Below are 13,229 nucleotides of genomic sequence, written 5' to 3' on the forward strand. Positions count from 1 at the left end.
TGCTTCTCCTGCTCCCCGTGCTCCTCCCGCTCCCACGCCTCCTGCTCCACTCCCCCTGCTCCGCCTCCTGCGCCCCCTGCTCCTCCCGCTGCTCCGGCTCCGTGCGCGGGGCACAGCGACCACCTCTGCCTCCCGGCACCGTGCGCGGGGGGATCGGCACCTCCTCCTCTTCTTCTTCTTCCTCCTCCTCCCAGCCCCTTCCCCAGCGGTACCAGGAGAGCACGGGACCTCCTCCTCCTCCTCCTGGCACTGTGCGCAGGGAGATCGGGACCTCCTCCTCCTCTTCTTCCTCCTCCTCCCGGTACCGTGCACAGGGGGATCACAGCTTGTCTCCTCCTCCTCCTCCTCCTCCCGGCACCTTATGCAGGGTCCCAGGAACTCCTCCTCCTCTTCTTCTTCCAGTTCCTCCTCCTCCTCCTCCCAGCCCCTTCCCCAGGGGTACCAGGAGAGCACGGGACCTCCGACCCCACTAGCAGCTGTGGCTGGGGGCGCCCCCCCAGCGTGTCCCTCCTTCTCCAGCACCGGGACGGGCAAAGCACAGGTGTTTGTGTCGGGAGGCATTGCAGGATCTGCCCCCTTTACCCTGCTCACAAACGGATGTGTGGAAGGGACAGCTCACTCTCTCCCGCTGGTCTGAAGCTTTAATTTGTTATGTTTGGATGTTGGTTTGGTTTGTATGATTAAAACAAGTATCAAGGGGGCAGGGTCTGTTAACATTAAGGAGTGTGTTCTTGCTACTGCCTTGTCCATGTTTTCCAGTCATGTTACCTCCTTTGCTCTTCTTTTCTACAGGAAATCCATATGATGAAGGCTCAAACATGAGCAATCACGATCAAGCACTCAGACTAAGGAAAACTACCAAAGCCCAAGTCTGACTGCTCCTCTTACAGCATCTTGCTGCTTTAAGCACCTCCACACACACAGAGTACGTAGAAAACTCCCTTTGCCTCTCCTCCAGCACTGCACACTCAACAGATGCTACCAGAGCCAAATTGCTCAGTGAAAATTGGGCTCCTTTAAGCCACAGGATAAAGAAAACCAACCCCAAGTTGGAAGTCACAGGCATCAAACAGCTACATGCCAACACCTCAAACTAAAATGTACTAGAAAAGTCAGTTTAGTTTTACCAGTCTTTTTTTCCAGCTAATTTCAGTGTTCCTTCATAGCAGTATCCCAAATCTCATGTGGCAGTGGGGTGTACAGGGCTGGACTGTTGCTTGCCTGATCAAATGCACTGATGGCAGCTAAATTTGACAGTAATTCCTCATGGTAATTCCACCTGTTCCTCCTAATGATCACTACCATCCTGAACTCCAGGCTGGAGGTCAGTTGTAGTTTTATTTCAGGATTGTATGCCTTTAGCCACCGTGCTGGAATTCCAGCAGCAAATGTGAGGAGTGAAATGCACAGCCTGGCACAGCTCCAGGATCCAAGCAGTGATTTGCATGATGACTTTCTCAGGCTTTAGCCAGTTAATACTCATTAGCTATTAGCAGGAGGTCGTTTGTTATCAAAACAGGAGCAGAGAGATGTAACTACCACTGCACACACCAGCAGTGAGCAAACAAATATGTCATGTTCCCTGCAAAATGATGAAAGGGGGAAAACACACCCCAATTCCCTTTAGAGTCCTCTGAGGTGAAACTCAGGATGACTCGACCCAACTCAAAGGAGCACCACAAGGAAGGACAGGTGGAAATATGAGGAGCCAAGCACAGAGAGGGTTCAGTAACTTAACATGTGTGGTACAGAGAGTCACCCAAGGTGTGGAATAAACCCCTTCTATCCTTGTATCAAACCTCTGCACATTTATAGCAGAGTTTTGCCTGTGACACCAAGCACTGAGTGGGTTTTACCTGTAAAAGGAGACAGCAACTCCCCTGGGTAATATTCTGAGACTGTGACAAGGCCAAGAGATGAAACTGCCTCTCGTGTGCAGGATACACCTCAGCCATCCTGCACTACTCCATGTTGTAGCTGAGTCTTTGGTCACAGGCAAGCAAAACTGCTTGGTTTGATTGCTCCATGTACCTGGAGAGGACAGATCTGTTCTTAATGTGATGCTTTAAGCTGCTCTTCCAAGATTAATCTGACCTTCTCCCCACTTGGCCAGTCTCCCTTAGCAATGTTAAAACACACTTTTACAACACCCAAGTGTCTGTAGCTCAAAACACACAGACACAACTCCTGGCCTGATTTTAGTTGCAGGTTCTCCTCTACACCTTTTTTGCAGAGGGTTTGGCAAGGAAATGTCAGTTTGAAGGTCAGAGTGTGGGAGCTCTACATCTAGCACATTTCAGCTCTGCACAGAACATCCATGACCACAAACCACCACTGAAACAAAGGAAATTGAATCTTCTCCCCCAGCGTCTCAGCAGACAGGCAAGGAACAAGAAACCACCTCCAGAGTCCTAGGGGTTTTTCAATAAGCATTTTTAAAGCACAATGAGATGAGGCCATTAAAAATGCATCTCTTTCCAGCCCTTATCCCTTGGGAACGGATGTGTGTTGGGATTTGGATAAAAGGGTATACTGAGCTTCAGCTGGAAGGATGTTCTTGTACCTCCTAGTCCCCCAAATCCACTCCTCATCTCCCAAAACCCCAGGAGCTGAAAGCAGGTGTGCTTAGGAAAGCCCTAGTACAGGAATCATAGAGGTTCCAAGTTCCTGGAAAGGAGTTTGAGTTTCCACAGGGTCCCTGTCCAACTTGTTAGCACAAGGCTCATGGAAAGACCTATCCCATTGCTGATCCCACCAAAGCTTCCAAGTGCCACAGTCCCTGACCCACACCTGTCCAGTTCTGCCAGTGACCAAAACAACATGGCATGGCAGAGCCACCACTGGCAGTAATGTTTAACTCGACCCAGCACCTCCCAGTACCTGGCAATTTGGGAAGACTGGACTTTTCCTCTTGCTTTCCAAGCACTCTTGGAGCTGACACTCATAGCTCTCCTTTCACAACATCATGGGATGAAGCCTCTAGTCACCTGCAAGCTAAAGAACTGACAGAAATAAGTGCTTGGAAAACAGCAATGTTTATTCCTAACAGCATTTTTATCTGTCTCAACAGCTTTTTTTTCCCTCCCTCTCCTATACAAGTCTACATGGACAGAATTTGGGCTGTGGCATGAGTCTCACCCAGGGTTTGGAGGCTGCCAAGACCTGCAGGACATGAATGTAATCACATTTCATCATTCACAGCACTAGAATCATCCCACCCCTGGTGGTTTTGAACATGGCATTTGGAACATCCCTGCCCTGCTCTTCCAACCTTGGCAGGATTTACAGCAAAGGCCTCGTGAACTCAGATTGACCTGCACAGACTCCAGGTCTTTTGGGAGTGCAAGGAATTCCATACAAGGTTGAGGCTGTGGCAGCCCAAACCCTGCACTCCCCACAGCTGCACACATGCTCCCAGGACAGCTTCTTCCTTGTTTGGGCAAACCTTTCTGCAGGCACTGTGCATCCCAGTTCAGCTCCTGCTTCCCTGAGTTACACTAACAGCAGTTTCAGATCAAACAACTGGCAAAGCCATCATACATCATCTTTCCTCAAGGTGCTGCAGCACTGCCTTTTCCCCCACCATTACAGTGATTTCTAGCAGCCAGAAATGCCATTTGAGTTCTGCCTAGTGACAGTTCAACTGGTTCCTAAGGCATATTGGCATAAGAAGCACACAATTCCCACTCTGCATGTTTGGGGGCTAAGCTTATTAAAGGGGAATAAGCTCATGTTGTCTTCCTTCCTTTCATCTCTCCCTCGTGCCAGGGTAGCATTTCAGGATGAAAAGAAATCCCAATGCACTCAACAGCTTGTACAACACCATTTCAGTGGCACACAGGCCAGGGGCATGATTCCTGCAGCAATTAGCTGCAAAGCAAAGTATTCAAAACTACACCCGAGTTCATCAGCTCCTTCTCTTGCTCACCAGACTCCTAGAGCTCCAGATTTACAGCACTCCAATTTTCCAAGCACAGATTTCTGCAGGAGCATGTGTTCCTCCACACTCTCATTGCTTGAGAGCACACTCAGCAGACTGAGAGCTTCTGATTCAAGCTCACCTGTGTGTATATGCATGAGCATCACTTGTTTGAAACCCACCCATCAAAAGGGCACAGATTTTTCCATGATGGATAGTAAAGCCTTGGAAATAAGGCAAGAAAACAGAGAAGAGACCTATGCAAAGTTATCACAGGTTTGGCTTTTCTACAGCAACAGGTGATTTACCTTCATGTTGCTCCTTCTGGGTCACAAACAGCACATTACTATTGTACTACCTCATATTATTCCTTACCTATGTAATCCCTTAGTGATAAAGACACTCTTAGCTTACACACAGGCACAAAAAGGGTGAGACAACACTCCTGTCAAACACTGTCCGACCTCCCGCTAAAATCCAGGGTGTTAATCACCTGCTGGATCCAGCTGGGACACACCTGAGTCCAGAGCCAGGTCCTCACCCCATGTGTCCTGTTCATCCCCAGCACAAAGTCCAAGGGGGAAAAGGTGGCAGCACCAGGGAGGTGCTTGCAGAGGATGCTGTCCTGGGGTTAATGAAGTGAGACAGGCGACAGGTGAGGAGCTTATGAAACAGATCGATTATTTTTCATTAGAAAAACCAGCCCAATACAACCTGTCAGAAGCAATCAAGCCTTTGGCTGCAGACTGAATAGTGACTAGCTCCACTCATGGACTAGTCAGCACACAGCAATCAGTTACCTGAGGCACAGGGTGGAGGGGAAAAACCCCACAAATCTGAAACACTTGGGAAAAACCCTATTTCTTCTTGTCTACCTACCCTCTCTTCTGAAACTGGTGCTCCAGACCAGAAACTCCTAGACATCAGCATGAGGGAGCTAAAAACTCCTCACTCTACAACTGAAACTCATGCAGAACAAAGGAACGAGGAGGAAAAGTGTGTTCAGGTGGATATTCAAGCGCACTGGCATTGCTTTTTCCACATACAACCTAAGTAAGTCTCCTAAGTCAGGATGGAACCTTCCTTTACACCCCAAAGAGAATTTCCTGATCCAACTCACATAATCCAGAACCTACCAGCATGGCCTAACACGACCCTGCCAAACACCCTGACTGGCAGCAGTCAAATGCTTCACATGGGAGCTAAAAGCATTTCCATGCAGATGTATCTCAGCAACCCCTCAGGAAAACAAGCTCTGCCTCCAGTAATAGGAATGATTTAAAGCCACAAACCGTTCCAGATTGGGATCAGCTCATCCCTCCCATAAATAGCCAAACCTTTCGGGAAACATCTTATAATTGAGGGTGCAGTGTGACTAACATATGATTAGCAACAGAGCCCCAAAACCAAACAACCAGGAGAAATTCTCTTTCCAAACCAGTGCAGGTGGGAAGAGCAGGAGCACCACCTCCTGGAAAAAAACGGGATAGAGCTCCTGCTCGCCTGTTTACACTCCAGAACGAGGCTGGAGGAAAACAAGGGAAGCAAACAATAAGTCAGAGCATGAATGAATCAGCCTGAAGGAAGTCGGTTCACATTACAAGCACAGCCAAGCTAAGTCACTGAGCCCATCAAGAACCATAGGAAATGGACAAGGAAGTGACACTTGGACTTTGGAGCTTCATCCCAAAACATTTGGAGCACAATTCTGCCCAGGGTGGTGCAAGCAAACCACTAACTGCTTGGATTCTCTGAGAGGCATCACGTCAGTCATGCAGAGGTGAAACTGCACGAGCAGAGAGAGGAGGGGCATGGTCACTCCTCCCACAGAACACATCCAATTTTTCCTTACAGACAGTTTTCCTTGGGTTTGACAAGATGCTCGTTTGGGACCATGTTTCACGCTACACAGAATTTACAAATGAAAATCACAAGTTCCATTTATTTCTCCCTTTCAAGTATGATGTGAGTGACACCATTTGCTTTCCAAGCTTGATCATCAGCTCTACAGGAAATGAAAGACATCAGGTACTAACAGGGTTTTGGACAGGTTTTTCTTCTTCAGCATCATCACCATCATCTGCATTTTCTCCTTCTTCTTCTACTTTCTCTGCCTGAGGTAGAATTCCATCAGCAAGCCTTCACTGGTTGAAGATCTGATGACCAGCTTCCGCACAATAGGATCTAGAAGACAGAGAACATCACCAATCTGGTCACTCTACCCTTTTTCACATCCCCAGGCTGATTTATCTCAGTGCTAATCCCTTCTGTGTCAAGCACATGACCAGAACCCCAAGAAACACATCCCTCAGCCCAGAGTTAACCATCCTCCCTGACCATTAGACTGAACTAACCTGGTGCAATTCACTTTGAAACCCACTGAGAACAAAGCCAACAGCCCTTTCTGCAGCTATTTATTACACTCAAGTCAACCAACCCCTTCTCCTTTCCATTTAGCCTGCTCAAGGCATGTGTGTGTGGCTTTTCCTGGTCTGGTCTCTGCAGCCACTATCAACAGCATCACTGGGAGAGATGCAGGACGATTCTTCTGGCAATTAGCAAAGTGTTAACACAAAGTTGTTTCCTTAGCTTGCACAAGGCTATTCTTCCCTGAAATGCTGTTGATGAATCACCACTTCCTCTCCAGCTATGCAGTGCCCCTTGTTTAAAGCTCACATCATTACTCCTTTGTAACTCCTTTTGCTAAGGAATTAAAAGCACATTAATAGCTTTTCCCTTGGAGCAGCATAAACTTCAGGAATGGCTTGAGAACACAAAGGTCATTTAATGACAACCTAGCAAAACCTCCCATTTTCAGTTCTGTTTGCTCCAACTCCAACTGGCTCTTTAGCCCACAGCTCCTTACCATAGGTTGATGGCTTGAAGGTGCAGATGTCATGGATTATTGTTTTCAGGTTGGCAATTATGTGCTCAGTTGGCATATCCAGCTGGAAGAGCATAATACCAAGTTAGTCATGGTGACAGATGAATCTTAGATTAATAATCTGAGAACACTGGGAAAGTGGTAACTGTAACAACACAGATCCTTAAAGGGCTAACAAGTCTCAAAAATGAATCTGTGTACAATGTTTTGGCAAAAACCTTATTACAATGAAGCCTTTGAGGGAAGCAGCAGCTGCCAAAGACCACAAAAAGGATCATCTCAAAACCACTCTAAAAACAGAGGCAGTAAGAACCTGAACAGAACCAAGTGAATCAATCCATCAGGAAGAAACTCTTCCCTGTGAGGTGCTGAGGCACTGGATGAGGTATCCCAGAGAAGCTGTGGCTGCCCCACCCCTGGAGGTGTTCCAGGTTGGATGGGGCTTGGAGCAACCTGGGCTGGTGGGAGGTGTCCCTGACCATAGCAGGGGGTGGGATGAGATGACCTTTAAGGTCCCTTCCAAGCCAAACCACTCCATGATTGTGTGATTCCCTGGGATCCCTCACTCATAACGACATCTAGGAGCATTCACTCCTAACAGACAGGATCTGCAAGTGGCTCTGAGCAAGTTACGACGTCTTACAAGGCTCCGGAAGCACATTATGAGACAAAATGCATCTCTGAACTTGAAGACACAAGTTAATGTCTCCATTTGTTCAGACAGGAAAGTGGGACAGAGTGACTTGCATGACACATCCTAAGAGATCACCTGCCAGAGTTTCCTGGAGGTGCTGACAGCTCTATAATGATTACAGGTAATGCTTACAGGCTCCAAGGATCTCCAAATACCTTCCACATCCACAGAAATATTCCCAGCATCCACCTAAGCATTCCACAGCAAATCCTTGTGCCCACACAGTCACAGTCACCTATCTCAGTGTTCAAAGCTTTGGGCACTTCTCTCTAGAGCAGCACAAAGTGCTGTAAAAGGTTCAGGGAAGTTACTGGCTCCCCTTTTCCCCTCAGTTTGACTCCCTCCATATCAGGATGCAGAATTCCAGCTGCACACAGAAGTATATGCACTTCTATTCCAGTCAGATGCAAAACAAGGAATGACAAATGAGCTCACAGCTCTGTTTTCCAAGCAGGTACCTTTTGTCTCCTCATGTTATGAGGAGATTTACCTTCTCCACCTCTTTCACCTTTTTACCACAGCAGGACATGTCAGGAACACAACAAATAAGTAACTCCCAGTGGTAATTTGAGCAAGATCCCTTAGGAATGTGCAACAACACTGGAACAGAACCAGATTTTCTCTTCATTCCATGCTTGATCCTACCATACCCCAAAAACTTTGTCTTCAAATGCCTCTAGACAAAATGTGAGCGATTTAGCATATTAAAAATAGTGTATTAAAAGCCATTTTGGAACTTCTTTAAGGAAAATTTTCTGGTATAATTTATACATATAAATTCCTTCCTGGTGTCACATTTGGACTCTGATTTTCCTCAAGGCAACTCCAGCTTGGGAAGAGAAAGTTGTGTAATGATCACCACCCCATGTCTGACCTCAGGTCAGGTAAAACCCTCAGCAAAACTGTGTGACCCACTGCAGCTCTGAGGGAGAAACCCTGAGTGTCCTCACTCCTCTCCCTTCTGCTTTACACTCTGTGTTTTCAAAGGGTATTTGCCATTCTTAGTTCCACAACTAATTAAACTTCACTGCTGCCAACTTCTGGGCTTTCCAAAGACACCTCCATCCCTGCTGGGGCTGCTGGCTGACATGGGAGTGCTGCAGGACATGAAGCCACTGTGAGCTCAGAGGCACCGTGAGACAGCAGCACTCCAGGGACAACATCCCTGAGAAACACCAGCTTGGCACAGTCCCAGGAGCTGTTTGGGATGCAGCAATGGATCTTCCTACTCCTGTGCACTTCATGAATTGGTATTTTCTCTCTGGCAAGTCGTAAATTGGAGCAGCCCTTGGTGTGGTGGCGAGCAGATCCACCCAGAAACAGAACTAGGTCAGGGGGAGGAGAGTAGCTGGGGAGGGTGGAGATGTCTCACACCGGCCACAACAACTGAGTCAGCCCCTGCACACAGCAGTGTGTTAGTGTCACCTCTGTCACACATCAGAGTTCCTCCTCCACCTGGACTGCAAACCTGGTTTTCTTCCTGACTACATGACAAGAAACTTCACAACAAGTTTCATTTACAGGAATTTTTGAGCCTAAATTTTTGAGGAATTTTAGAGGATAAAATGCTGAAGGTTTAGGCCATCCAAAGCAAGGATTAAAGGCTACAGTTCAACACTTGAAACCAAGACTGCCCTATGGATTTGAAGAGTTTCATGCAGTTCATGAAACTTAAACAGCTAAAGACACTTCCTGCCTGGATCCAAGTACCATAGAGAACACACTCAAGCAGAACAGTTCCCAAAAACTCAGTTTTGGGAATCATATAGCTGAGGAAGCCCTTGGAATTCGCATGGACAACCCAGAGCAGCTACCCAGAAGCAATAAATGTGTTGATCTCCAATACTGGCAGGCAAAGCTTCAGGAGCCAGGTATTGTGTACCCTTGTTTGGAAAACCAAACATCAGGCACGATCACAATGGACAAAGAGGGGAAACAGAAATCAACCACAGTTTGGGGCACAGAAAGTAAATCAACAGGCAAAAATTAATGCTGGGTTTCAGGTGTAACACAAACAGTTGGTGCTTTCTGCTCCAGCCCAGAACTCTGGTTACCAAAATTAAATGTCTTTAATTCTTAGGTTACAGCAAAGGGTTTTTTTTTCCTCTTGTTCATATGATCATGGATTTATACAGCCAGAGTTCATCTACTCAAACAGAAGGGCTCAGAGCAGCTGAAGGTGTCACACAACAGGGAGCTCCACTTCCTTCACGGGAACACAGTTAAAAGCCTTGGGGGAGAGATGGAAAACATGGTCTTCCTCTTCTTTTAATATCAACCTCAGGTGTGCTCAGGAGACAAGACTCAAGCACTCTCCATAAAACTCACCCTGGCTATTCTGGTCCTGATGATCCTCTCATCCTCCACTGCATACTCGTGGCATTCCCTGAAGAGCTGCAGCATTTTGGGAATGTCAGTGCCCAGGGAATCTGGTTTTTGAAAGAAAAGGCAAAAAGGTGCTCTGAGTGATGCTGAGCAGCATGGATAAGTGTGGCACTAGTGAAGGGGTAACTCAATCTTCCAGCTAAGGCCATTGAAGTCCACTCCAAAGTGCAGCTTCATCAACAAGACAACAATGTCCTCATATCTATCTTCCCAGAAAGGGTGATCAGACACTGGAATGTGCTGCCCAGGGAGGTGGTGGAGTCACCATCCCGGGATGTGTTTAAGCAGAGACTGGACGTGGCACTCAGTGCCATGGACTAGTTGCCTTGGTGGTGTTAGGTCATGGGTTGGACTCGATGACCTCAGAGGTCTTTTCCAACCTGAGTGAGCCTGTGATTACATAAATAGCTTCCATCTTCCCCTTTCATCAGGATTAATGAGCAAGGCAATTAATACGGGCAACTAGGAGGCAAATTTATCTTCATCTACCCCCAGACTTGCCTGTTGTAGGAGACAAGCACACACGACCACGACCTAAGGCAAAACAAGTTGCTCACTCACAAACTCTCAATCTTTAACTCTACATCCTCATCAAACCCCATGTCAGTGACACCTCTGGGGCTCAATCTTCTTCAGCCACTGAGGTTTGTGAGAAGGAATTGCCTCTTACTTTTCCTGGTGGTCGGGTACTTTCGCTTGAGCTTGTTCCTCAGCGGTATGAGCTTGGGTATTATGGCAGGAACAGCTACGTAGAAGTCTGCTTGGATTTCATCTTCCAGGATCTGCAACAGGAACAATTCCCTATGTTCAGCACACAAACTGACCTACAAAGGTGTCTCAGCACACAAACATCTCTCACTCTTCACACTGGCTGCTGCCTCCAAGCCAGAGCTCACTGCACCATCAGCTTCTTCCCCTCCCCAGGCCTCAAATCCTGTTTAAGTTGGGATATCTAGGGAATTATTAAAGAAACTCAGTACCCATTTGATTAATTCGACTCCTCCCACGACAGCAGCTCCATGCTCTCGAGCTATTTCAGCCTCTTGCTCATTCTGTTGAGAGAAAAAACAGACATAAACAACTCGGCTGCCCATGAGCCTGGAGCAAAAGGCTTCAGGGCTGTAAAAGTTTTGGCTCAAGCTCCTGCTCCAAGCAGATACTCAGGATTCAAAGCCAGGATGGACTTTTCCTCACAAAAAACAAGGGAACAGCTCCACACTTGCACCTAAAAACACCAGCAACTGTTTCAGCCACTCAGCCTTTTCCCAGGTAACACCTTCCCAAAGCACAGGATCACCTGAACTGGAGGGAAGAGAGAAGGTTGGGAGGACCTGGCACACAGCTCTCTGGGATCATCTCACACAAATACACAGAGGTCTGTTCTGTTGGAAAGATTCACTGGCAAGGGAGAGCTGCAAGAGCTTGTTGGGCATGTAAACCACATGAAAACAAAGCAGTTCAGGCTTACTCACCTCTGTGAAAACCAAAACCTTCTTCACTTCATCTGTAAAGCGATGGGGGAAAACCACAGTGCTGGCAAAAGGCTCCACTTTTTTCTGGGAAGTGAAGGAAAACCATTAAAGCAAACAAAAAGAAGTCATGGCTCGAGGGTGAGTTACACAACCACAGGGAGTTGGGCCCCTAAATCTGAAAGAAAACCCAAACAAGGTGATGAACTGAAGTTTGTAGTTAAACTTCCCCCTGTAACAACCACCCCAGAGCAGAACACGCCAAGGTGCGTGGCCTAAATCATGGGAGTGGGAAATCCAAAGGCATTTAAAGCTCAGTTTGAGGGGGTGGGATGAATTTTAACCACAGATTAGCCTGTTTTTAAACCCCTCCATGGTGGGGTCAGCACAGAGGTGGCTGTCACTGCCTCCACTCATGTTGTGCTATTCGAGGGACAACACATGAAGCAATAAGAAACAAAATGAGCAAGTGTTTGAAACCAATTCCATGACGTCCCCAGCTTTGCTGCTGACAATCCTTAGGCTGTGACCCTGCCAGAACCCCCCAAAATCACCTCAGGAGTCTGAACCACTGTAAATAGGACACAAAGCCACCTGTACCAGGTGACCTGTGACCTGCTCTGCCCTCAAGAACACCTCACAAAGTGCTCCCAACTCCCTTCCAACACACCTTCTTCTGTAGTGCCATGTCTAGGAACACATTGATGTACACAAACTGCTTGGGGTGAGTGAAGTCCAGCTCCTGGAACTTCTTCAGCATGCCCACAGCCTGCTCCACACCATAGGAGGGTCGCTGGTAGAGCCATGTCAGGTACACATCATCCACAGGTTTGACCATCAGTGGCCTCCGAGGGGTTCGTTTCTTCTTCTCCTCCTGTTTGTCCCTCTGGGCACCTCTTTTGGCAGGTCTGAGACCAGAAGAACATGGTTAGATATCTCATCAATGAAGGGTCTGGCATACCACAAACATGATGTGTCATGTGTCACTTGTACCAGTGGGTTAACAAAGAAAGTTCTAGACCAGGAGGATCATCCCAAACCTCATCCCTGGTACTTGTCTCTGATGGCCAAGACAGGAACGAAAAGCTCTGAGGGCAATGATGCTCCTCAACCCACACAGCCACATTTGCATGGAACCAAGGGAAGGACCTTCTGCTGCAGCAAAGCCAAACCAGTTTAGGAGGAATACACCAGCTGCTACTGGCCTTGCCTTCACATGGGCTGGAAGAGATTCTCGACTTCTAAGCTGGGAAAATCCCACTCAGAAAATCATCAGAAGGAACAACCAGAAGGTTTTCACTGTTCCAATGGGTCATGGCTGTCCCATCCGATTCAAATGGTTTCTTCTCCTTTCCCTGTGGCATTTAACCTGTTAGCAAACACCAATCCCAAACTCCATTCTCCTGTTTTCCAAGGGTCTCAAATCAAGGGAAAGACTACTAAAGCAATAAAAAGACACTCCACTCCTCCCTAAGCAGAGCCTGCAGCACTCCAGAACACTCAATGCACAGCACACCTCACTCTCCTGCACACAGAGCTCGTTGTTCCTCCTCCCTCTCATGCTGTGCTATTAAAATGACACCAAATTAAGCAATAAAAAGCAAATTGAAGAGGAGCAAGTGTTCGAAACCAATTCCATAACCTCCCCAGCGCCCGTGCTGCTGTGACCCTGCCAGAACCCCCCAAAACCACACCTCAAAAACACATCATTTTCTCCCCATAACCACGACACTCTTTACTACAGCAGAACAGAAAACACTCCTGCGAGCCCAGCTGGGATCCCCTCTCTCCAGGCTGCTCCTAGGAGCGTGTGGGATGCCACCAAGACCCACAAGGCAACACAACGGGATCAAACACACACACACACACGCGGGACCC

The 13,229-nt window shown here is 47.5% G+C and overlaps 1 protein-coding gene across 1 annotated transcript; it reads right to left on the bottom strand.

Moving 5' to 3' along the window:
- Window positions 1-5,943: 5,943 nt before the first annotated feature.
- Window positions 5,944-12,259, bottom strand: MRPL1 (mitochondrial ribosomal protein L1; the record flags this gene model as incomplete). Its single annotated transcript, XM_009070235.1, is given in 8 exon segments — window positions 5,944-6,053; window positions 6,056-6,103; window positions 6,786-6,867; window positions 9,826-9,926; window positions 10,553-10,664; window positions 10,863-10,934; window positions 11,355-11,438; window positions 12,022-12,259. Coding segments are annotated over 8 exon segments (847 nt in total), but the record flags the coding sequence as incomplete, so codon positions are not given.
- Between the last annotated feature and the right edge of the window lie 970 nt (window positions 12,260-13,229).

Source organism: Acanthisitta chloris, unplaced genomic scaffold (assembly GCF_000695815.1).
Source record: "Acanthisitta chloris isolate BGI_N310 unplaced genomic scaffold, ASM69581v1 scaffold25822, whole genome shotgun sequence".
In the NCBI taxonomy this organism is placed as follows: Eukaryota; Metazoa; Chordata; class Aves; order Passeriformes; family Acanthisittidae; genus Acanthisitta; species Acanthisitta chloris.